The sequence below is a fragment of the Apteryx rowi genome, unplaced genomic scaffold, assembly GCF_003343035.1.
Source record: "Apteryx rowi isolate R43461 unplaced genomic scaffold, aptRow1 scaffold_499, whole genome shotgun sequence".
In the NCBI taxonomy this organism is placed as follows: domain Eukaryota; kingdom Metazoa; phylum Chordata; class Aves; order Apterygiformes; family Apterygidae; genus Apteryx; species Apteryx rowi.
In genome coordinates, this window is record NW_020450759.1 from 497,930 (window position 1) to 525,530 (window position 27,601).

General features: G+C 36.3%; 1 protein-coding gene across 1 annotated transcript in view; it reads right to left on the reverse strand.

Moving 5' to 3' along the window:
- The window catches only part of DOK6 (docking protein 6), a 252,006-nt gene that overhangs the window by 151,705 nt on the left and 72,700 nt on the right, over nucleotides 1-27,601 (reverse strand). The window contains exon 2 of the mRNA XM_026079293.1: nucleotides 6,523-6,630. Coding sequence (XP_025935078.1) covers nucleotides 6,523-6,630 — 108 coding nt within the window. The remainder of the gene's footprint in view (nucleotides 1-6,522; nucleotides 6,631-27,601) is intronic.

Below are 27,601 nucleotides of genomic sequence, written 5' to 3' on the forward strand. Positions count from 1 at the left end.
CAAATCATTTGATACATCTTATTACAAAAATGCAAGAACTCAAGCCTAACAACTCCCCTTTGATAGATGTTTAGCCAATTGCCCTTTGAGAATGCCTTTGCTTCGGAGAAGCAATGAAGCGTTACAAGTAATAATAGTAGTATCCCAAATCAAAGAGGTCTACAAGGAGACTTAACCACTGATTTGTAGTAAACATGAGCAACATAAAAGGCTGAAAGACTCTGCAATAGAGAAGGACTCTTGGACTAAATTAGCATAAACTGTTTCAATAGTTTTTTTTTTTTTTTTTTTTAAAGGAATCCTGCTAGTGGCAGGAAGATGCTGAGACAAACAAAAACAAGTAAAAAACCCCCACAAAAGTAACGGTGTAAGTTGAAACAATCAAAGAGAAGTTCTTATAAGGATTATGATAATGTTACCATACATAAATATTTTTATCCTTTGTTTTAGAGTTGGAATTACATTTGTGAATAATATGGACTACCACAGGGATGAGTGTTCCCAAATCTGGTGGTTTTCAGAATTATCAGGAATTCATTTATCCTGAAATATTTTGAAGTGAAAAGCACCTCATATCTTAAGGTCGCCTCAGAGACTAGCAACTGTGCTGTGGTAGAATAAATCTATCTTATAGTTCCTCCATAGCAGCTTAACAAGAAAACAACCTCTGCTCTCCTTCCTCTTACAAAATAGGACTATGAACACACCAGAGAAATTCCTGAACTCTGTGCGCGTGTGTGTGTGTGCATGTGTTTATGAAGAAGTATTTTAAGAAACTGCTGTAGCTGCTATAAGAACTTGCCATAAGTCACTGGAATTGCGTTACATAAATCATTATTTCTGAAGCTAGGATTTAGAATTCTACAAGTTGCTTTGAGATATTCAAGCTGTGAAAGAAAACTTGTACTGTAGCTCCCCTTTGGTGGCCTTTGCCACAAAACTAATTTAGTAGACCACATTTAGAAAGCTACTGCTATTCTTTTTCTTGATTCTCATTTACTTGTGTGAACATACATTATGTAACATGAAGCTTAAGACTATCCATTCCACACAAGTTTTTGGCTATTAGAAGTCATTGTTAAAATTTTGTGCAATTTCTTTTACATCTGCAGAGTTATATCCCAATCACATGTGTTAACAGAAAAAGCAATTTAATAACAACAACAACAAGCCACAAACACTTATCCTTTAACTGTGCTGACTTGCCATTGGTTGAATCATACCTGGTTAAATTAACCAATGAAAACAAAAATAAACCAAGAGCTTAATTCTTGAATCAAATTTCCTACTTTATTAAAATGAGATTTCATTCTAACTACATACATCAGGAAATACCAAATAAAAATACTGATCATCCACAAAAACCTCACCCACAGAAAGAATTAAACAGAACATGTATAAACAAAGAAATAGAAAGCAAATAACCTTTGAAATACACCCAGTCAATCAATCTATCCCAGTTGATACCCTGTAAGTATAATATTTAAATAATACAACACCATAAGTCAGATAGCAAATCCAAAACTACACACAAGCACGTAGAACCAAGGCAGAATCAGGAAGAAGGCTGCAGAACAGGTTTTTAGAAGTAAAAGACCACAGCATCATTTTTTAAAAAGCACGAAGCTTAGAGATGGCTGTTATTGACAAAGTCTTAACAGAACAGTCTCTCATATTGGGGAGATTAAATCAGTAAGTCCTGAAGTCTACGCTAGACACCACCTATTTATTTGAAGTGTAAGTATGCCGACATTGGCAGGTTGAAGCTTCTCTGGGTGCAGCCATATTGGAGACAGACCCACCTCACAACAGCTTCATTAGATGTAAGGATTAGTGAACTTGCTAGTGAAAGAGCACTGTGCATTAACTGGACTGGAGTTTTCACAAGCTTGAGCTACATAGCAAGGTAAGGAATGGAAGAGTTCACATCTACTGGTTCCCATTTTGGAGTTTATGGGCTACCTTCAGTAATTTAGCCACGTCATCCTTAAGTTCCCTTTCAGCTCTTGGGTGAATATGCTCTCCATAATTTGTTAGTGACCATCCGGTGTACCTGGGTTTGAAGTATCTATGACCAATTTATGATACAGAGATGTCTCTGCAGAAGCCTCTCTTGCATCCCCCCACTGGACCGTGCCAGTTTCTTCTACAGTAAATTCCAGTGCAAACGTACTCATTTATACTCTCTTCTCTCCACATTTCTTTTATACTCCAAGCATCATTTGGATGCACAGGGTTTTTGGCAGACTTTTGCTCCTTGCTCCTGATGGGTCAGAATGAGTACTTAGAACCAGATTTGATTCCTTCTGCTATTTGCTAGTTCTTTCTTGGTCTAATTCTGTTTTTAGAGTTAACTTGCCCAACTTTCTACTCCTTTCTAGCTTGTTTGGATACAGGTCAGGTTTCTGAAGTTCGATCTCATGTTTCTAACAACGTTCCTCACATTGCTGCTTAGCCACATTGACTTCCTGTTATCCTCTTGCGAGCCTCTCCTAATGGATAACAGGCACTGGTCCTGCCTGAGCAGTACATCTCCAAAAGCTCTACAGAATCTCACTTTCTTACCTAACTTTTAACTTCTCTTGTAAAAATGAGAATGCTTGTTATTTATTCCCTCTGTTAAGTTGGGAAAACATGTTCATTCCATACACTGGTGTAACTGGGATGTGTATAGAGCTACTGCATTTTATGTCCTCCCAAGAGTAATGGGAGTAAATACAGCTATTCTGAACCACAGTCTCTACAATGAATGTTCATGGGACAACAGTACAGATAAGCTATAACTTACCACGACAAGAGTGTACTGAATTCAATTTAGCCCAGTTTAAAAAATATATATGTTTATATGTCATAATGGAGGTAAAAGAAATAATTAAAAAATTCACAAACAAAGGGAACAAAAAGCCCACCTCCCACAAAAAAACCTTCTTCTAAAACAGTATAATCAATAAAGTGATTTTCTTGTACTCTTAGATAAGATCTGTGTCTAGGGAACCTTTTTTATTCTTAAGGCTTAGCTGAAGTTCCTAGGACAGTAGCTATCAGCTTGATTTCATTGTGAAGATTTTTACTGAATTTATAACTCTTTTTAGGGGTATTCTGTATATATTTCATACAGGTTTTTCAATTTATTAAAAAAGGATCAAATATTGTAGTAAGAGACCAAATATTACATACCGAAATAAAACTGCTTAAATCTTTCATTTAAATATTGTCTCAAATTTGTACACAAGCAAAAAGGCAGGAGAAAAAGAGTGATTTTCTGAATGGCATTACAGTAATGAGAAATTAGAATTTGATGCCAGAAAATGGAAACAGCAGTTGAAGTCATGTTTCAAATAATGAATGCAGTGTTCACTGTTACTGTCAGTCTCTGAGGACTAATGCCATTACTGTTAAATATAATAATAATTTATACTAAGAAAATCACTAGAAAACACAAAGTGATGCATAACAGCATTACAGAATTTACGGAATAAAAAGTGAACCCATACATTGTCTGAACACCATCAAATAAAAAAGTCCATTTTCTAAAGTGAGGCCAGCTCATCTCCACATTAATAAATACTTACTTAGGATATGTAAACTAGAAGACATCTATTTTTCATTTTCCTTGCTTTGCAGTACCAGGTCTTTTTTTTTCTTTTTTTTTCTTTTTTCTCCCCTTTTTTAGCCTAAAGGCCTTTCTATAATTCACACTGTCTCCCACACTTATATGACAAACCTGTGTACTGGGCATTTAGCCATGTAGGTGAAGTGTTTTTAACAGGAACTTGATTTGAGCTACATTTCAAGGTAAAATATCCACTGGAAAAGCAGAGATGCTTAAGCTCTTGATGAGTTACTTACTGTATATATATACACGGCAGTCGCAAAAACTACCCTGGGGATTTGTTTGTGTTCCTGGATACTGAAGTGAATACAGGTAAGACAAAGATATTAATTTTTGTTCGGTTTCCACTTGAGAGGTAAAATTTCCTCCGGTCACCCTTTGCATGAGAAAGCTAGAAAACCTGCACACAACAATGTAAGTCAGACTAGTGCTTGTATGCATAGACCCTCTCCCAAGACAGCATAAACTGATCTGAAGGACACAGGTTGCTAAGAGTCTCTGTAGGCTCTGAAGCCTGCTCTGCACTACCCCCTTTCTTCTGCTTGTTATATAAAGAGATTGGTTGAAAACAGGGATCTGTGTTGACCTACATCACACTTATATGAATATTAGCATGTGGACAGAACTTTTCACATTTTCAAATACATTGCCCTTTCATAAGGAGTCGAGTTTGCAACAACTATTTTAATCTTCTTTAAACACAAGCTCTTTTATTTCTTAATTTTTAGTCAATTTTCTTTTGCTGTCGTTTCTACAGAGTTCAGTTACCCTTCTTTAACTTTGCACACCAGATGTCTTCCTTCCATTATATTTTTTGAGTAAATAAGGAAACGCAGAATTTCAAAACAATGCTAAAATTTTGTATTTTATAAACAATAAACAACTATTTGAAAATATGACAAAGAAATAACCAGCTCTACTAAAGAAAAAATCAAGATATTTTGATCCAGTACCAGCAATCAAATAACTGTATTTGCTCCCATAATGACCACTACTGTTTCCACTAATAGTCACACTTGGTGCTAAGAACTCATTGACGTCCACTTTACCACTATTTCATCTACCAGAGTGGAAACAATTGAGGTGAAACGCCTCAAATAATCACTATGAAGTAATAAAATATCCTTAAAAGATCAAGCCTGAAGATGAGATGCAGGGTTTCTATTTTTTGATAATATAACATAAGAAATTATTCCATGACTTCATTTGAGAAAGGGAATGTCATCCCAGTGAATGGATACATTTCTTTCTTCTGTACAGCCAAAAATTCAATTTTGTTTTAAATAGGAATGATTATTCTTTTCATTTTGTTTTTCTCTGTTTGGAATGGAGTAAGAGAAAAAGAGATGAAAAAGAAATGTAACAGCCTTTCCATTTGCTTGTGTCACATGACAAGGGCCAGGCTAATGCAAGCTTCCATCAACAGTACCATTGCATGCCGCTGCATCTATAACTATGTTATTTTTGCAGCTTCTCAAATGATTCTTGCATGTCACCTGATTTTTCTACAAAGATAAGTGTTGTCAAGCAACATAAAGTGTTTCTGAATCCTGTTACATAAAAGTACAGTATTAGGAACATGTTCTACAAATACCCCCTTTCCCACCGCCCCCAACAAAAACACCCTGCACCTTCATCCTTCTGCCCTGTTGCTAATTCATAAGAACTTCATAGTGGATCTCCTTGGGATTTCAGCCATACTTAGAGCTATCAGGCACAAATGAATCAGTTCATCCTTTTAAAGGCTCATCATCAAGTTCCATCTTGAAAGTAATTAGTTTTTGCAACTTACATTGAAGAGAAGGATCATTTTTGCTTGATGCAGGCACATGGGAGGAAATGTCTCTGACTTGCATTAGTGAAAGTGCCAGTTGTCCAGTACATGTCAGTCCTAAACCCTAATGCCAATGTCAGGTCAAAATTTGGATTTTTGATGACACCAAATTACCAGATTTTTGTTGTTGTTGCTAGAAAATATCCAAGAGATAATTGTATGTTATTTATTATATGTACACTTTTTATTTAAAGATGTCAAGAGTTTTTTGGAACTCAAAGGTTAATTTATTTTTTTGTGATAAAAAGCATTAGTCCTTGCTTCAACAGATCTAGACTTTCATCCACACTCTTTCACTGCTTGATGCCTAACCTTGGTTAAGTCATCTCTGTGTTTCAATTTGTCAGCTGTAAGGTAATATCCAACTTTGATATGCCATAAAGCTAAAAGGCAACTGGACAGAAGTCACAACTGCAGACACATAAAACACTGCTGTATCTTATTACTACCTAACTTGAAGCCTCCTGCATGACTTGGGGACCTGATAACAGTAACTTACAAGACAGAAAGAAAAATCTCTTGTTTTCCATCACTAAAGTGATAATGACAAGAGAGCAGCGAGAATCTCATTCAGTGAATACTGTTCTAGAAAGGCTAAATTTTACCCTTAAAAAGAGTTACTATTGATGAAGCTTGTAAATCTTGAAGAGTTTTGGGAAAACCATTACACATTCAACTAGTGTGTCAACATTACAAGTGAGACATTTAGCATCATCAGAACTAGCTTTATACTTAATTAATAACTACTAGTTAAACATTTGATTAAGCAGTCAAATTTACACATTTCCAAAATACTACATGAAATGGTAGTATTTTCTAGACAATATTAAAGAAAAAACATCAATTTATTTCCACACACACAAACAGTGTTTTTTTGCTCATCTAAACAATGTGAGATCTAACCTGCACCACTGATATTTACAGAAGTTTTACTGTGCTTTTCGTGTTAGGGTTATGCTTTTCAACCTGATTCCTGCAGCATCATTTGCAAACTCAACATATCAAGAATACACTCTTCCCAAGGAAGAGTGGGTAAACAGACAGTGCCTCATTTCACTAGAAGAGCTTGATTTACCTTGTGAAAGTTCCTGAAATATGCTGCCTTCTCATCTGGAAATTTTTCTAGCCTCCTGGGTCCTTTGCTAGAAGCCTTCTTGAAAACCAACCAACATCGTCTGAAAATCTGCAAACAAAATCAACAGATTCCATTAGCTTTTCTTTAGAGGTGAAAGGTACAAACATTCAGTTACCTAATTTACATAGCAATACTTACAGCATTTTATTTTAAAAGCTTGAAAAACTCTGAGGACATCAATTATTTCCATACTATTAATTCCTCAATTTATAGATACCAGCTAGTCTCACTCTTTTGTAGACTTGTAAAGACTATTTTACTTCAGTTTATTTAATGTGTGCCAAATTTGACAACTCCTGAGATTCAATATCATTCAATGATAAATGAGCAGGGTCTTCTGAATGACAGCTTCAGGCTTTTTTGACTGGATGTCAATCTGAGCGAGTTTTGGAAGTGCAGGGAGCAAGGTTTGCCAGAAGTCAACAGGGAGGCTTTGACCCCTCATTAATGAAGGCTTCAACATATCCATTGATGAGAGCTGGATACTAGCTATCCTTAAGGATGCTCCTCATTAGGCTATTCCCTGAGGTTCAGCACTGGGATGATTTGGGAGCATTTTGTGACTTGGGCTTCAGCAGACAGAGAGAGGGGGAGTGAATGGTCCTTAGATTTTAAGGAGAAAAGCAACAGGAAGGAACTGTATGCTTTCCCTTTAATATGTCACTGCTTCAATTTATTGTTTACATTTGTATATTTTCCAGATCCAGAGAGAGAGGGGATATGAAGAATGCGATGGCTCGATGAGGATTTCTGATTTGGTATGTACTTACACAAAGGCACATCCTTGCACGTGGAAGTTTTTTGTTTTTGTTTTTGTTTTGTTGTTGTTTTGACCTACAACCCCTTTTAAAACTGGTAAAAACATATACAGTTCCACTGGACTTCAGCAGAATTTTATCTGATTACACCAACAGACAGTTTGTATCTCAGTGTTTGAAAACACATTAGCATATGAATTTACCTATAAATACGAATAAATAGGTGCAGATGCGCGCAGACAGCAAACAAATATTTGCCTTTCATAAGGCACCTCATTGTCATATGGAAACCTCCTCAATTATTCATGACCTGTGTGATATCCTTTTATTCCTGGCCTAGTTTAGGATGCCATTGGCTGTAAACAAAACTTCGGAAAGACTTCTAAAGCTCTCAGGTAATTGGAGTAGCAATTGTGAAAGAATTCAGCATCAGCCCTTTATCAATAGAGAGAATGACAGCCATTTGCAGATTTGTCCCCATAATATTTAGTATTTCCTGTGAAATTTAAGGGTTAGTTTTGCATGCATGCAGGGCCGAAAAACTGCCAAATATTTGATCATTTAATCAGTATTACAGCGTTGTTGATGAGCACTCACTTCTCACAGGAAATGATTTCATAATTTTGTATTGAGGGCAAACAACACAGATGACTTCTAACCATGTACTATTCCTTTTCCTTAGAGCAAGTCAGAAAGGTAGCATTAATTACATGCAATTTTTTGTCTTTCTGTTATTAAAATATCAATTATAAAGGACAAAAAAAACCCTGTTCAGTGAAAACCTGAGAAGGACTCTACTGAAATTGCCTGCCAACTTCATGGAACAGCAGAATCTCCTTAAATAAGACCCTTTCTCTCTGTTTTACTTGATTCCCAACTGAGCAAAGCAAGAAAAAGAAGAAATCCTCTAGATCCTACCATCTATGCATCTATAGATGAGTAAGTGATGACAGTAACTTAGCACACACACGGTCTGGAGACAACTAATGCAGCGGGCCCTAGCAATGTCATGCAGTAATGATTTTCATAACGATGTATAAACTCATAGGAGAGCAGAGCTTCTGTTACTAAAAACAGCCTCTGAGTAGCTCATCTCGTAGCAAGAGAAAAAGGTTCTGGATTTGGAACAATATAACCTTATTACCCCAACATGATTTCTGAAGCCTTTTTAGTCAGGAATTCAACTTCCAGTGCTGCTCCATTACTATTCAGATATCCCTTTTTATAATTTACTTAATAAAATATTGTAACAGATCAATTCATGATGAAAATCTCTGCTTAATCCTCTCTGCTAACTAACTTTTCTTCTGCTTCATGCACTTCTCAGCTCACCTTTCCAGGCTCTCAGAATTTCTGTTCTTATTGTTTAATATTCTTGATGAATATGTGGAAGTGTCTGGACTCTGAATGAATCATTATTCTTCATGCTGGTATCAGAGTTCTGTTTTATTGTTGCCATGGTTATTCATAATAAAGCCATTAAAAGACATATTACAGGAAATCCATTGACTATATTAGTTTTCTAGAAGGAAGGATAACTTTTTCCTTTTATAAAATATATTATAATAATTTCCTTGCTATGTGAACCTTACATACAAGTTTCCATTCTCCAGAGATTTTTAAATCCTTTTCCTTGTCATTTGCAAAAGATACTATCAAAATTAATATCTGTTTTCATCCACAGCTGTAACTAATAACAAAGCTTTGCTAGTCATCACTAATATTTAGAGAAGGAATTTTTATTAGCAAGACTCTCCATAAAACACCTCAAATTCCACCTCACACTCCCCAAATCCCCTCAAACCTCTAAAAAACTTGTGAGTCTTATTTTTAAATAACCTTGCCAAAACCGAAAGTTAAAAACGATCTGAAAAAAGAGCTTATACATTGAAGATCTCTCAAAAAGATACTTTCCTCTGAAATATCCCTGCCCTTATCTAAGAGATGGTACAAATGGCAATTACTTTCTCAGGCATATTGGACAACCACCTAATTTTCTGTCAGTGGCTGTAGAAACAGTTGTCTCTTCAGAGAAGCAGCAGTCAGCTCCTAGCTACCATCGCTGAGCAGAGCGCCACCGCTCACGCACAACCACCACAAAATATTCATAAAAACACTAAAACATGAAGAGGAAAAAAAAAGATCAAGTTACTGTATTAGTTATCTCCATTAAAGATGGATATTGATTTCTAATGAGGTATGTGAGGAGAAAGCACTATGTTGTGAGCAAATATAACATCTTAACTCTCAAATTAAAAAAAAGAAGCAGCATTCATAATAATGAAAATAATTGTCAAAATAAAGTCACATTTAACCATTGTTTTGCCACCCACCACTTTTGATTTTTCTGTGCATATTTTGGTAGGAGACAAGACAAGGGGTGAAGCTTTATTGCTTCAGTGGAAGTACACACTTGAGGACATCACATATTTAAATAAAAAGTTAAGAGAAACAGGAAAACAGTTACTATCAGTGAAAAGACTGAAGAAGAAAATGGGAGGACAAAACCATTTATGTCTCACCTCAAAAGCAAGTTACAGGATCTGAGCTATTGCGAGTAAAGTCAATAGAAAAAAAGGAAAAAAAAAAAAACCCTCTTCAAGTCACCGGAATGTATCTACTTGAGTTAACAGTACTTTGCATTAAAAAGACCAAAAAGTACTGCTGTAGCAAGGACCTCCATTCCTCCTGTGCACCCTGCTTTCTGTGCATCTTCAAAATTAGGATGCTCTAGAAACAGTGATTTTCCTGTCTTGAACAGCACTGATTTCACTGTTCCTTTTTTTTTTTTTCTTGAAATGCAGTTCTTAAAAATATCTAGCATGACCGCTCCACTGATCAGGTATATTTTGGGTGGCAAATTTGCCATTTTGGGAGACAAAGAGCTCTCAGGTAGTGTGGCACAAAATCCATGGGTTAGTGCAGCTGGGCACAGGGCCGCCGGGGCCCCGGCCAACTCCTGCTCCCTGGGAGCTCACCTGCTTCACAGCAGAAGAGCAGGTATTCACCATGGCTGTCCAACCCCCTGAGCAAGATTAGGGGAGGCAAAAATACCCCATAGTCCTGTTCAAGAGCATGAGTTACCTGCTTCTGTCAGCAGCTCTGGGATGTGGGGCCAAGCCATTACTATGTATATCATCTAAAATAGTATGGGCCTTGTGAGCGCTTCTTCCCTTGCCTCACTGACTCACACTCTCCACCCGCTCTTCCCTATTTCAACATGTCTTCTTCAAACATTAGCAAAATAACCATCACAAAGCAATTGCAGTAAGAGCAAAACTGTTTAAACTGTAAAGCCAGGATCAAAAGTTCACCACTACAGCCCCAAAAGATCACTGTTAATGCCTTTAATAAACACTGTCTGAAAGTGTGTTATGAATGCTATCAAACAGGGACAGATTCATCACGTACGATATCCCTGCACTTTCTCTCGAACTTCATCTCATCATTCCAATTAGGAAGGAAGGTTACACCTCTAGTTTAGCAATGTACTATAACCTTCTACAAGGTTATAGAAGACAGCTAGGCCTTAGATAATTTCAGTGTCACAGTTCAGATCCTAAAGTTCTAATAGCACTGGTTTTGGGGGGGGGGGGTGTTTGTTTTTCTGTTTCTTGTTTTCCTTCCCCTCCCCTTCAGATTGTGAGCATGATGGCATTTGCAGCTAGGAATAGAAGAATTGTAGAAACATCTGCTGCAAACTGTTTCATCTCAGATTAGATCAGACCTTGTGTGCTTGATTGCAGTCAGTGAGAATTAGGATGGATATAGAGAGATGATTATGGACAATTCACCCAGTTCTAGTATGTGTGTGTGTGTGTGTGTGTGTGTGCGCTCACCATTTTTCTGCTGGAATAACACACCATTCTAGATTCATATACATTCAGAATATACTATAATTTATGGTGTTATAGTCACCAGCTATATATGTTATCCACAGAAAGATTTATTTTATTATTAGAGAGTTCTGTCAAAGCATGCCATAGTAATTTTCTAACTATTCCTATGGTAACTAAACTGCTGTGTGTATAAACAGTTTAGCTATGGAATCTTAAGTTATACTGTTCAGATAGTTAGCACTTTTATACACAGAAAAAGGGAGAAATATGTGGAGAGATCTGCATGAATTCTTCTGAGAAGCGGTATACGCTTATTAATCCTTAGGCACCTACAGCTTAAAAACTTATTACATTATTTTGCTTTGGATTGCCTGTCCAAAGGATGGCCTATATAAATAATACACTCGGACTTCATAGCAGCCTGGAGATCAGCAGAATTTATTCTTTATATTTCAATTGCTGTTACAATTAATTTAAAAAAAAAGACAGTTTTAATAGCCATTTTTTGGCTTTCCTGCATTTTTGTCTCAGTTTTGGCAAGAATAATTTAAGGGTGTTTCTTTTTTTCTTGTTCTTTTTTTTTTTTTTTTTTGAGAATAACTAATACTGCTTTCTTCATAGATACCTCCATAGAGTAGAAGAGGAAAAATAAATAAATAAAATTTTGATTACAGCAGTTTTAGCAGACATCCAGCAAGAGAACCCCATAATTTTCAATATATATATTTTTAAATTACTATGACCAAGCAAGTGAATGCATTTCATTGGGCTTAAACTGAGTGTGTAGAAGTTACTTATGAACATTTATGCAGCCAGAGTATGCACCCATGTTCATCTTTCCTCCCATTAGTACTTTTAAAATGTAATCAGAAGAATTTACAGAGTACTTACAGAGAAAGATACAGTTTCATTATATTCTGATACTGAATAGCTCTGGCTTAATTCACTCATTTAAAAACTGGTTTGGGTGGAAATATCAAGTTTTTCCACTTTATAAAAAGTTTCCTTTTAATTAGTGACAAAAAAACATAATCCACTTAAAAATGATAGACCACAAATAACTGTTTGATATTCCACAATGGAAACTAATAGTTATGGAATAAAAGTTATAATTCCCCTCATTAGTTTATAATCATATGATTATATATTGAAGTAATGGAAATACCACCTCAGTATTACTTTATTTTTGATTCTTCCATATATGAATTTATAATGTTGAAATACCATATCTGTTTATATATATATATATAGAGAGAGAGAGAGAGAGAGTACATGTAGAGACTCATCAGTTTGTTTCCCAAAAAAGATAAAGGCTCTTTCATTACCACACATACAAAAGAACCTAATCATGAGAACCAGACAAGTTATAGTTACTGAGATAGTTTTCTTCTTTAAGTCTTTATAATTCAAAATTCAAACCTTTACAGACAATCCAAAATAGCACACTTACATTGAAAGATCACAGCTATTTACTCAGATCCTAAGTACTGTATGTTAGGAAGAGGGGAATTTATGAAAATAAGTGTTACACAATCAAAACCTTTTCAATAACATACCTTAAAACAAAGCAGAGCTTCTGAACAGAACAGTAATAGTAAACACCTGTTCTAAACTACTGAAGGACCAAAAACAAATCATTTTTACATGTTTGGTTTAAAGGGTTACAAGCTTAAATTGAGCTTTGGAATCAAAATTATCCTTTAGGTTTCCATCAACTAGTATTCTACTGCATTTATCCTTATTTCTCTCCACATTATCACACAGAAACCTGTCTTAGCAGAGATATTGTTCTTAAGATGCAGTTGTTTTGACTGACAAAATAGGTGGAAATAGTGTGCTTAGCAAGCAATTTAATAAAGCCAAGCACAGCACTAAGTCTAAGGTACTTTCCACGAAGTTTTAAAAAAAAAAGTGAGCTGAAGTGAGCTGAATATAAGTGCCATTGCATATTTATGTAGATGTTTTATTTCTAACAGCATTTGGTCCTCAAAGTAGAATAGGAAAATCAATCTTTTATTCCTGCACATGTTTTGTAGTTTCAGCATATATCTAGAAAATCTTGCAAAACCAGCCACACCAATATGCATGAAAGCTAATTGTAATCCATAGGTGCCACTACCAAATAAATATTTGGTCACTATCCCAAGCATATATGCATGCTGCAGTGTATGCAATACATTTAAATACAGTGAGACTAAACAACATATAAATACTACTGTAGAAAAAAAAAAAAAGACCTTTAAACATTCTCTGCCATACTGTAGTACAGGTGAAAGTATACATTCCAAAAATTACTCTTATCTGTGACATACCATTCAATAAGCCTTGAAGTAACTGGTCATATAAATCAATCATACGTTGGTTTCCTACAGATCAAATTTATCTCCTTTCTCTATGAAGTTAAATATTCTGCTTTAACTCTCCTTTTAGGATCCTGACATGTCTGCTGTAGATTTTATAGAGTAAAAAACAGTTATATAAAAGAGGTGTACTGCAACATGAAGCAGTAAGACTACCACAGGATCCTACAATGATCAAGAGCATGTCTAATATCAGTGCTGTTTTCTTGACATTTGACCAGCTGCCTTATGCATATTGCTCTAAGTCACAAGAGTTTAAGAAGAAGATGTATGCAGGCAGAAAAACACACATTTCAAATATTTCTGTCATTTGTATTAATGATTTGCTTTCTGCCATTCTTCTACTAGTTATTTTACAGTATTTCCTGAAAATCTCTTTTTAAGGATGTACCAATCTGCTATTACAATGCCATCAATTTGGCACTGAATAAACAAGTAATTCAAAGGAAGAAAAAGATGAGAAAGCAAACACTTTTACAACAAAACTAAGAGGATTTGGAAGAAAATGCTACCGCTGTTAGCACTTTGTAACTAGCAACATCAGTTATGATCAGCTTTGTTTCAACAGCAATTTTTTAGCAGATAAAGACAGCTTTTACTCAAAGGAAAGTAGCATGAAAGATCTTCCCTAAGATCTCAAATGCAGCTGGTGTGTTGCATTCCCAGCCAGGATGTGCTGTGGGGAAACGTGCTAGCATGGGGGAACACAAATCATTTTGTTCCAAGCCCAGGAAAATGAAACAGAGGAAAAGCAGATGGTGTCGCACCAAATCCAGACTTTGTAAATCAGAGGACCACTCCAAATTCCCTGCTCTGTACGTGTGCTGGGTCTCAAGAAACGTCTGCACTGGAACTGTTTTAGGGATTCACCCAGGGTTTATCCAAGTGTGTCCAGAGAAGCCATGCCAGTGCTTCCGCATGCTTTGGCTCAGGCCCAAAAAAGTAACACTTAAGGCATCACCTATCAATTGCAAATTTCTTCCTTAAAGGCAAGATTGTCATCCCACCAAGACAATACATTATTAACATTGGGAAATAAAAAGAATCCTGTAATCCCTTCCTGATTATTGCTCATTTTAGAAGAGCTTGTAGGAGATAAGCCTCTACCACATCTACTTCTACAGCCACTTCCAGCGGAGAGAAGAAAATGGTTAGTTTGCCCAGCTGATGCTATATTCTCCGATATGCTCATCAACTGCATGGAAATACAAAACATCTTGATTTCTGGTGACTCCTGAGAGGAAGGAGTAGAAAAAGAAAAATATTATAGCATTTCTGATCAAGTTTAACAAACAGCCTGTGATACACTATACAGAGTATAAACATCTACCATCTCAGGTCAATATGCAGTCCCTCTTCTTACTTGTATCATTAAAAGTACACATAGAAATGGCAGAAAACAGCCTTGTTCACTTCCTGCAACTGCTGCGATCATCTCAGCTGTAAGATCTGAATTTGTAATTTGTATTCTAAAATAAAAGTCAATACAACCTTGATTAATCTGCAATAGCTGCCAAACTTTCAGCTTGGCTTTGGCATTTGGCTAGGGCCTGTCTTGGACTCTCCAGTTCACTAAGTCAAGAACAGTTAAAGATATGGAGCTGCCTGGGACAAAACTGAAGAACTGGAGGAGCCGTCAACAACAAGACTATTCTTATGATTGGAAATGGGTACACACAGGTACCAAGCTGATTACTGGCATAAAATATCTTTAACAAGTGTAGAGCTACTGAAAAGAAGAAGGAAAAAAACAAAGGAAAATAAAACAAACCAACCAGAAAAACCCACATTAATGGAAGCTATTAAGAAGCCTATAAAACAAATAGATATTTAATATGCTGTGTTATAATAACTACAGTTCAAAGCAGACGTTTCTACTGCCAATATAAAATGCTTTGAAAAACCTGGACTTTTTTTTTTTTTTTTTTTAAGATTTCACATAGTCTGAAGTCCTTATCTTCTGCTTCTTAGTCCAGCAAAACTGTATTCTGGAAAATTAACTACTAACTGAAAATATTTCATCTTAGGAAAACATTCCTGCCTGAATGCCATTATCACAACAGACAAACTGTCATGTATTCAGTAGCACACACATTTAACACCGTGTATTAGGATAACCATGACAGCAGCATCTGCATCGGTTAATCCATCAGCTGTGTACCAAAGGAAAGAATCAGAAACTGAATTTTAAACTAAAGGCATTCCCTACATTACAAAGCATCCAAATTCAGGACCTAGCATTTAGGTACCAAAAAAAGTTCTTGGCCATCAAACCAGCAAGAGAGTGAGCAAGAAATACTTCAGTCAGAACCAAGATTTGGCTCTGCAGTATTAATTGATTAATCTTCATATTTAAGCTGTAATGAAGTTTCAGAGATAATGTTCAAGTGTAGAATTTAACAAATAGGAGACTTGCTACAGATAAAGTTTTCTTATACAGTTATAGCAATCTGTATATTCACATAACCAGAGCAAGACAGCTTTCTTATTAAGCAATCTTTTCATGCAAAAGGTCAGGACAAAACTATAGTAACAAAATAAAATTTGCAGATTGTATGGAAAATATTTAGTGGGATTAATAAAGTAATTACTGTAGCTTTATTAATACCTGCAGTGAATAAGAACGTACTATGAATTATCAAGTAAAGATTTTGCCAAAATCTGTATGATAAAAATAGAGACTGCCAGAGCATTGACTAAGTCTATTGGTTTTCTGGTATTAGAAAAGTGAAATAAGAGATGTATTATGAGCACTTATTCATACATAGCTGGAAATGGATTCATCTTAGACTTCTTATCTCATTTGATGCCAAATCTACTGACGAGCCAGGTAAAGGTAAGAGAAAGACTACAGCCCACACTGAATCATTGCATTTCATAACAAACTCATTTCACAATAAGATGGCTTCTTTATCATGCTTAAGTGCAATAATATCTCTCTTTTTTTTTTAAAGCTTCTTTATTTATATTGTATCAGTTGACTGGCTCCTTGTTATCATATATATCAAAGGTCCAGAGAAAGTGTGTTTTACTGATCTAGTTGTTTTGTAATGAAGTCATGAAGAAATAAATCTCTCCCTCCCCATCCCTCTCCCCTGCTCAAATCCCCAAAGGATTTTTGATATCTTAGAATAAAAGTTTCTGATCTGGGGCTTTGGGAAGAAGCAAGGAGGATGGGAAGTTTTCAGTGTGGAAGTGGGCAAAATGAATACACCCATAATCCCAGGCATAAGGTACAAACACTGAGAATGATTCAGAGTTTAACTGAGGTTGTGTTTATACATCATCCATACATATCATCTGCCTAGTCAGTTAACACATACTGACAGCAGTAGGTAAACTTCAGTCTCTGCATCCTAATCAATTTATTTTTTGGTCACACACCAATAGATCTTATACCATAAACAGGATTCTAAATTGCGTGATGCATTTCCAGTATCTTGGAAATCAATTTGAGCAATTCATCTTATTAACAAGAAATGAAAGTTGGCTATTAAAATGTTATTCATGTAAAGAGAGCTAAGTGCAGCTCTGCAGAGCAGCAACTGCTACACATACTTGCTTATTGTTTTAAAGTCTACACTTAAAGTAGCCCAGCTTTCATATCAGTCTACATATAGAGGCAGGCATAGATGAATAAAAGGAACTGCCCAAGTCACCTAGCCCAGCCTCCTTCAGTTGAAGGAAGTCACACAATAGATGCCTACTACCTTTTGAAGACCTTCTTCACTCATCACACTATTTATATCCAAGGAGAGACCTGAAGTCTGACAGTTTTTCTTGTTGTCATCATGGTACTGGCACACAGAGATTGAGCTAAATCCCTTCCTGAGGGACAGCAGGAAAAAAAAAAAAAWATATATATATATATATATATATATATGACATTTCACATTTGTAATTCCATTTTCATAGGTGTTCAGTGGCTCCTGCATGTCTATTGTGCTTTGGAGAGCTAGCTTTTGTTATGATTTACTTCATGAGTCTTGCCCCAATGAAAATTTTAATTCTTGCAACTAACACCTACATGAACAGATTTCGCCTTTGACTCCAAATCATTAGTTTTATCATTTGTTTAGTTAGCTTCTATTGGTTTTGTGTCTTTTAACATGGATTAGTAACGAAACTATCAGGAGGAGGAGCTGTTCAGTGCAGTCATGGTAGTTCAGTTTAGCATTCACCAGTGACCTCACAGCATCAGTTCACAGCAAGACAGCCACTGTGACACTCAGTAGCTGAAGACCCTGTACCAACGTATCTTTTGATGACAGAGCCTTTTGTTCTACTTCTATTTAGAAGGATCCAATTTTATTCCTTTTAGACAGCACATAGTGTGTAATTTCTCTTTCAACTCTTCAGCCTTTCAAATTAATAAGCCCCTGCTGCCTATTGTTTTCCCTCAGGTCTTTTTAAGTGTACCCTGCTGGACTTTAAACACCTTTCAATAATCACCTTAAATTAGTTCAGTCTTAGTTGATGATGGATTTAAGCTCTAAGACTTTGTAAATGAATAAAAATATTTTATAAATGGAGCTGACTCACAATGGAAACATCTATCAGCCGTCTTTACAATGAATAATTTTGACTTTCACAGAATTCTGTTTCTCTACTGTTACCTCCATTATTGCTGCTATTTCTATTGCTCTGTATGACATAGATTCCTTTCTACTATGAATAGTTTGCATTCTTTTGTTATTAGCAGCATAGCAATTAAACAGTGTTATTAGCATTAGTAATTGTCTCACAGAATACATTCCAGGAGATACACTAAGCAATGCAATGTAGAATTCCCTTCATTTTCCATGCTACAAACATAGCTGAAGTCTCCTCTTCTTACACATTAGTGAAGTTAAGACATTCTAAAACAACACTTGTTTGGTGAAAGAAGTGTTTTAAGGTATTTTCAGATCTTTTAGATGTTCCCATTTTTGTGTCTGAAAAAAACCAAAACCTTATTAAAACATATCAATGGCACAGGCATTGGGGGCAGGAGTTTTCTGAGATTTTCTGTTTTTTCTAAACTTAGCCTTTGAAGAAAGTAGCATAGTTGTTCACTACATGTTTGCCAAGTCATATTTTATATTAAACTTCTCCAGTCTTTTTTCTTTTGGGGGGGAGAGGGGGCAGGGGGAAGAGGAGGGCAGATGAGGGGCTTGCTATTTCATTATCTGCATCTCAAAACAGAGTGAAAGCAATATTCCCACTGATCACATACAGAAGCAGGAAGGGAACAGAGCAATGGTCTGTTCCACAAAACTCAGGCAAGTTTGGCTTCAACATATTGTCATTAACATGGGTAGTTAAATTTATTCTGAACAGGTATAAGTAGACATTTCCACAAGACATACCTACACAGATCAGTACTACAGCTGGTTTTGTGGACAAACTCTTCCTATAAGCACAGTAGTAGTAGTCATTTCCCATCTCATGTCTTCCTTGCAAGAACCATTACAATTGTTCTGACAGAATTTGCCCAAAGTGGTCCATGCACACTCAGCCTGTCTTTCAGAGTTCTTCATCATCCAGAAATTGTGAGAAGGCCAAGAATTTTTATCCTTAATCTTTAGTTCTAGAAGTTTTAACAAAACTTTCAGTTAAAATTGAAGGGATATAGAACCCTTGTACCCAAACAGTGAATTTTGCTTAGGACTAAATAAATGCTTTCACTTCCTTTGGATAATCATTATTTKCTGCCCAATCCAAACATCAGTAATTTTGGATTGACCACGATTGGGGCTTAGTCTTGCAGTCCAATTTCTTACTTAAAATGGGATTATTTTACAAGAAGAGCAGTTAATAGTTCTTCCCCTCACCCCTTCTTCTCCCTGCCACCCATCTACAAATAGAAAAGACGGGGTTAATTTGGTATAGAAAAATAATAAGCCTTTGATATTTTTTCAGGAAAAGAAAGACAAAGCAAGCCCCTGCCTCCGAATCCCCCAGTGATCCATAAACTAATCCAGTAACAAAATACAACATATACTCAACTGATTTAAACTTTTACGCTGTTACATCTTTGTAGTTGTCACTGTTCTTTATAACACTATACTTCTCCTTCAGAGATGCAACAGTCACTTATGTAAGTGGGTGTTTGTACTAAAAATACAACCGCAATTAAATATCTGAATGTGTGCATACACTTTACTGTGAGGAATGCATCTCCTCAAAATGAGAGCCCAGAAGACGTCAAAATTTAACTAATTTATAAGTACCCCAGTTGGAAAATACATGATATAAACAAAGTATATGTTCTTCAAAAAAATAAGTGCTTGCAAGCTTTTCTGACTTAGGTTACTAATTTTTAAGACATCACTCTTTAAGATGTTGTCACCAGTGATTAGAATTTCTTAGAAATGTCATAGAAACAGTGTGTTTTATAAGAGAGTGCTTAAATTAAGAAATCTATTTTAGTACCCCTCTCATTACTGTCACAGAGGATTCTTGCAAACTGTGAACAGCAGAAGTTTGATATGATTGTCTTCACGGTCAAGAGAAGTTAATAGTCCCAGTCAGGGGTGTTAGACCAGCTGACCTCGATCCTATGAATATGTGAAATAATGACCGAATGTAACCTTAAAAACATAACTAAACTTGGCTCTCAATGAAAATGTAACTATTTCTCTGCAAAGAATTTCTGAAGAAAAACAACTCGGAGAGCTATTTTTCTCAGTTGTGCCCTTTACTTGCTTTATCGCTAAACTTCAATGAGGCTGCAAAGAAGCAGTCCACAGAACCTAATGGAGGTTTTGCTGCGTGTAGACCCTGGAAGGAGGGCTGTCAAGCAAAGGCAAGTGGTTGAAAGGTATCAAAGCAGCTCTCTATGAAGTTCTGCTTCTTAGACAGTATAAAAGCTATAATACAGTTTGCTTTTCCCAAGCTAACCTTAGTCTCCTCTTTCTACCCCCCATACCCACCCCAGCTCTCTATCTTTTGATTGGCACCTTCTTCTCAGCAACAAAATTTAGTGGTTTGGGGGAGAAGTAACTTAGGATGACAGCTCTTTGCCCTTTTAAGATTGCAAAAAGAACTGAAATTCAACTTTCTGCTTCCAGACAAGCCATCCCAAAGAGTTGAAGTGTGGTTAATTAAAATGAAAAACAGAATCAATAAATTAAATTAAGGGTCTTATAACAATAGTTGTAGCCTCTTCTGTAGCTGAAAATTTTGACTGTAACATCTGTGGATTAAGGTTTTCTAAAGAGAAGTTGTTTAGTGTTGCTTTGTTTAGAGTAAGGATATGTAATTCTTATAGGTTTTTTTTTTAATCTATCATGCTTTATGCCTCAGGATCACATAACTCTCTGACCTCATCTCTTCAGTCTAAACATAACACAGTTCAAAACATGGATGCAGATGTCAGACTCTGAAAAAGATCTGAATAGAAATTATATTTCAAGCACTGGAATGGTAATTTCCATTGTTTTGAAAGTATGAAGGGAAAGAAAAAACTCCATATCTGGGTTCACAGACTTATCCATCATTACAAAAATGTGTGCTTTTACTTTCCACTATACAATGCACTCTTTGTTAACAAGTTTTTGACCTTTTGATCATGTCATCTTGATACCTGTACTAAGACAGTGACTATGTGTCTGAGATAGTTCAAAACTCTTATCTTTTACCTTTTCTCTGGGACAACTTACTTCCTGCACATATTAAATATGACAATTTTGATAAATTTTATAGAAGCACTGATATTTCTGTATATATGCAGTATATGAGGTTTTATGTTAAGATATTTATTTCTGTAAAGACATTTTCTCCCCTTTCCCTTGCCATGTTTTAAGAGGAGCACTGCACAAATCAGTGTTCACAGGCCTACTACTACAGTAGTGGTGATTTTGATGACAACCTCCATCAACATGAGAGGCCACAGGATCAAATCAACTGCTTCCCATTGATTTCAATAAGCTACGTAACATCTTGAAGACCTGAAGTTGAAATTTCATTGCATCTCTAACGTTCTCATTACCAATTCAGGAGTCCTAACAGTCAAGACAGTGAAACTGGTGCGACTCAACAGATGTAAATTGTTTCCTGAACAGAAAAGAAATTGCTTCCAAGCATTCCAGAAAACTCATTTCCTGCATGTCACCTGTAATTAATGATAGCTGAAGAAATAAGGTAAAAACTTTTGTTTGAAGAAAAGACCAAAGATGAACAGCTAGATTTTGATTCTTTCATCCTTCATCTAAACAACTGCAAGTACTGCTGAAAGTAAGCACTGCAAGTTGCTCCAAGCTACTGACAACTTGTCAGATGTGCCAGAAGTGATTAAAAAAAAAAAAAGTTTCCATTTTCAATTCCAGGTGCTAGCTTCCTTTATCTATTTACCACTGTCATATTTTCTCAAATAAAAAAGAGATTGGCTATTCTTCTTCTTTTTATGTTACCTTACTTCTCTTTTCTTGCTCACATCAGTATTTCCTCTCCACTCCTGTCATCCTCTGAGAAGCAGCCTTTCAAGACTAAACAAAAACTGGACAAACTAACATGATTTCTGAGATTTAGAAGAAAATGAGCACTAAACGTTTATCTTGTCTCACTGAAGAAATATTTTTCGGATAGAATAAGATAATTACCATCAATTACCCAAAGAAGACTCCCAGATGGTCAGTGGCTGGGCACAGGGGAACTTTGCCAGTGGAAATGGCAATTAATACCTAAGTGATCTGAAAGCTGGCTTTTCAGTTGTCTTGTTTGCAAAATCAATTTGTGTAGGAATTCCTTCTCTGGCCCTCAAACTTTGCATATATTCAAGCAACAATGACTAAAACATGGAAGCAGAGGCCCACGTAAGTACATTCATGACCTTATGACACCACTATCTAGCCGCTATACTAGCTAGATACTGTCATGGCTGGCCTCTGGGCTAATGGCCAGGAGAGCTGCCAGCATAAACTGGAGCTACCCATGGAAGGAACAATATAGCTTGTTATCATTCAGAAAAACTCAGGAGAGAGTTATGATTCAGACATACATTTTGTATTAGAAGTAGCTACCATGGCTATAGTGGTCAACCCCTTAAAAAAAAAAAATCTTCAGAGAACTATCCTGTTTGGACTGATACTGCATTACAGAAAATAAGCAGAGTGTAAAAGTCTCATAAAGGACTACTTCTCTTTCTTCCTSTATGACTTTACAGGTTGCAAAATATAACCCTCAATGTCACTCCAATATGTTTTCTTAATCCCTCCAAACCAAGCAAAATAAGTGTCCAACAGAACCCCTTCACACGTGCACACACACAGATATCCAATTACAAATTCCCAAGTAAATGGTTGTTGGTAGTTCCTTTCTCCACTTTGCTAATTTGCTGAAATTACTGAGGTGTACTTGTGCTTACAGTTTACTGGAGAACAGTTACACTGTTTGATGGGAATGGAAAAGACAGGAGAATAGGGTATTTAGGTAAGCTCTGCTGTAATTTGACATCCCTGTTTAGCATCCTAATTCCTGAGTTCAAAGAGTTTTGTCTCAGATCACTTTGGTCTACCTGAAATTCCCAAAATTCAGAATAGTGTTTAACTCATCAGCTATACAAAAAAATCAGTCCTGGTGAATAAGAGTCATCTCAATTAATTCATCATTAAAGTCACAGGGTTTTTTTCAACCCTAGTATACATATGGCAGTCTAGAGATTACTCCCACGTTTATCTCATTGCATTTGATCTGGTAATGAAGTACAAATGCTGAACTTGTGACATCACAGCCATTTTCATAGCAACACACCAATTTTACAAGCATCATCATAGCTCTACTGACACAGTGAAAGCTGAACAAAAAGCAAGGCTGAGGGAATGGTTTTCAAGCATTCAAACATAGGGGTACTTTTAGTACCCTCTTAAAGTAGACCAAGCTCTGTTTACCTTCAGTTAGCATACTGACAGATCCTTGTTTTCCATTAAGGTTTTTCTTCTTAAAACAAACACACAAAAAACCCTTTAAATGTCGAAATTCTTTACTGGTTTCCAGTAGACCTCAAATAGTCAATGGATGACCACTTTAATATAGACACTAGACATGATTGTTTATTTCTATTCCTTATATCATTTGTATTACTACACAGTTCATCTAAATAATGGATGACAGTTTCACATGTTTTAGTGCAACAGCACTCAATATATCCCTTAGAAGGATACAGTATATTCCCAAGGATACAAAATAGCCTAGTCTTTAAGCAAGACATTGATTTAAAGTTTCTTTATCTACTTCTGATGCTCGCTGCTCACTAAACGCTAATAGCAAACTGATATTCACACCAGCACAGGTTCCGTTTTTAGTTAACAAACATGAAAGCACTGGAAGAAAGCTATTTCATTACTAAAGAGATCATAATTGCTGAAGATACCAGTAAAAAACAAACAACCTCCTTCACCTACCCCCTCCCCCAAGTTTATCAAGAGGTCCAAACTCTGAGGAAATTTAGAAATTGTATATTTTTCCTAGGAAGGTCCACAGAATAAATCTTAAAGCTAATCAGAAAATCACAGACTAGGAATTGTTATGCTTTTGTTACAGTCAAGCCAATTAACCACCCTGCTCCTATCACAGCATTTCAAGTATATTATATATTAATAAGCTACCTACACAATAGCAGCCTCGTAACAGAAAGGGGTGGGGGGACAAAAGAAGGAAAAATTAATATCACATTGAACGCATACTCTTCCATAGAAGCTCCTCTGCCTTCCACAGATGTGCACTGCTTGAATGATGAACCAAACCTCCTTATTTCCCTTCTTCCCAACTTACATCCTTACTGCTCTAACCTGCTTACTTACACAAGAGTGAGCATAAGCTTATTCCCCACAAGTCTTGTAACCCTTTCGACTCACAACAACAAATTCTTGATAGCCTTTTACAAGACCAGATGCTTCTTGAAGCACCTAATTAGCCACCAATAGCTCAATGAGCAATAGTCCTAAAGAGATAGCTATCCCACACCTAGAGGATTTAATACACTTTTGTCACTAAAGGAAATGTCTGCATTAAAAGATGGGTCTCTAACCAGGTTAAGATGCTTCTGCCAATCAGAAGGGGGAAAGAACAATGTGGATCATCTTCCAGCATTACATATCTCACAAAACCCTGTTTTGATGCTTTGATTCATAATGCCTGGTACCTTAAAAGAGAAATGGCTAGCTGAATAGAGAAAACAGGAATTGGTGTGATGGATGAGAAAATTTTGTGATGCAGGAAGGTAATGATTTGCAACCCATGTTTTATCAAATTTGTGAGAATCTCAAAATTAAGCATAAGTGAAGTCAAACTTCAAGCTATCCTTGACATACCAGGAACATGGCTGGAAGAGATCTGAGCTGTGGTATGAATCGCTTTTCCTTCTACTGAACCCACCCTCTACCCTACCATCTCGCCCTCCTATTTTCCTCCATTTTCAGCTCATCACTATGAATTCATTCAACACCATTACTCTTTTTCACATTGCACTCAGTCCCACACTTCAAGTATGCCATTTGAGGTCTGAACTTTCACATCTCCCCAGTGTATTTCCCACCTACCCCACCTAGAAAAGCTCACCCCCTATTTTTGCTTAAAATTCCTGGAGTTCAGAACCTCCCTCATCTCAGACTACCAAACTCACCAGATCACCCTTTATGCAAGTACACAGTGCTGTGAAACATGTAAAGTACAAGTATTTACCTAAGAGATAATACAATAGTAATAATATAATTTATCAAAGGATAAATGCTTTAAATCATTTGGTTATAAACCCATAACCTCTTCACTTTTCTTATTCTATCTCACATTTACAAAGCAGTACAACTCATCCTTTTTACTTGCTTGCTTTTAGATAAGTTCCTTTCACAGGAGACCCAGCAAGTATTGTTGATAGAGGGTAACTTAGGAGAAGTAAAGAGAGGATAATAGTTCATCTCTGTCTCAGTTAGGTGTCAGTACAGAGGATTGATTCAGATAACCATACTAATGTGAGGTTTCTCTTCTGTTGCCTGCCAGTAACTTCTGAGAGACACCAGCTGAGAGACTCAGTGTTCAGAAAGTATCCCTAGCTTTCTTAATATACTTTGAGAAAAATGTGCCAAAAACTACTCAACGAAATAGCCTTGCTACAAAAGAGTCTACATAGCAGGAAAAAGAGAATGAAACTTTTCCGTGGATACTATCACAGACTCCACAGCTGCTGCCACTTCCCCGTGATCACAATGCAGGTATTCACACTGCTGGATACTCAAAGCCCAAGATCTACCTGTCCTGCTCCACATTTTCTGACTGTTTTGTGTTGTCTGCTTTTCTCATTACATTGTAAAACAGCCTTCTGCAAAGCAGGTGTAAACGTCACATAAACAGATATGGGCAGTTTTCTTGACTTTTTGTATTCTACCTTTATTGTAAGCAGTGGAATTGCATTTGCCCCACCTTCTGTTGTATCTTCTCTATCAGTTGAATATATGGGACAGAGAGCACACTTGTCTTTATTGTTTCACAGATTTGTTGCTGCTATAGCATAGAGCAACACTGGGAACTATAAATATATAAACACCAGTAAAATCTCCACTTATTTAGCTTCCTGTTACACTAATTTAAGACACCATCTTTGTTTTTGCATCATAATTATATGAAGACTCAAATAGTATAATTAAGAAGAAAGAGTTCTGGTCCTACAGATGTAATTGTAAATATTTCTTCTTCTTCTTCATTTATTCTAGTCTAAGACATAGGTTCCTGATCCAACAGCTGTGGTGACCTAGGCAGCACAACAGCATGAGAAGGAACTCAGCATTATATTGTGAGAGCAAGAGAATAACTTTATGCAAAATGATACTCACTGTTCATTTTTCTAAAGAGCAAAATCATTAAAAGTACAGCATAATGCCCTTTAATTAGAATCTAAGTCATTTCCGCTGTTAAAAATACATTCTAATTGCTTTAAGTGAAAACACATCATTATAACTTCTCTTGAAAGGGGAACTAATAAATAGATTAGTAAAATATTACAGTCAGTACACTGAATCATGTTTATTCATTCAGCTGAGACTGGAACATGCAAAGTACATTTTCTTATGGAAAGACACAATTAGGGAGAATGGCTGGCTCATGGGATTAGCCAAGGGATATTGAGTTTTCCACAGGTAGCTTGGTGGTGTGAATCCTGCCCAGCTTGGTGTTGACTGAAGCTGACCATCTGCTACCTGCTCACTGTCCTACGTAAAATGAATTGGTTGTCTTTGCCCAATTCCATGTTCACAGGGGCCCAGTACTACAGCAACTGGCAGTAATTAGCACACATTTTAGCAATATCAGCAAAAATGCAGAAGATGTTAAAAGTATAACAAAAATGCTTATCTAGTATAATATAAGCAGTCTGCCAGATTAAGTTACACTTTGGGAAGAGACAGGATTGTGGAATGGGCATTATCTAAATTCTTTTCTTTGCTTGTGCCAGTCAGGGAATGTAGATGACTCTACACTTTTGCATACAATTTTAAATGTCTAGTTTCACTGGATTTAAAAATCCCAAGGAAGTAAAATGGCAATCCTAAATTTTCCCTCTGGAAGTTTAGGTTTTTCACTAGGGAAGGCGAATTATATTAAAGAAGGATTTATGTACTTAAAATCCAGTTACTATAATTAGCGTGGCTATCCTCAGTATCTGGGAAAACTGTTTTGGTGTCTGCGACATATTATTTGACTTTCTACGAGCCCTGAGCAGCTGAGCAGGCAGCCAGTGTACGCAGGAAGGGAAGAACAATGAAGGCTATGTCTTAATTTGTCTAGGCCCTGATTATTAACCTTTAGGTGAACTAGCCTGATTCCCTCCTTTGGTCATCTCCTAACAATCCTGGCTAGAGCTACGTTATGTGAAAGGAGCAATGATTCATACAAATGGCAAACTAACAAAGTGACAGAATAATTACAGTGTAAAAGCACTTTGCAGTTACTGAATCTGAATTATAGTAATATTAAGTATGAAATTAAAAGGATAATCAGTAAATGTCATGTGTTTCACTCCCTAGTAATGAGTTAAGCTAGTTATTTCTAATCACAGTCAATATGCTAGATACTGTAATGGCTTTTCAGGAAA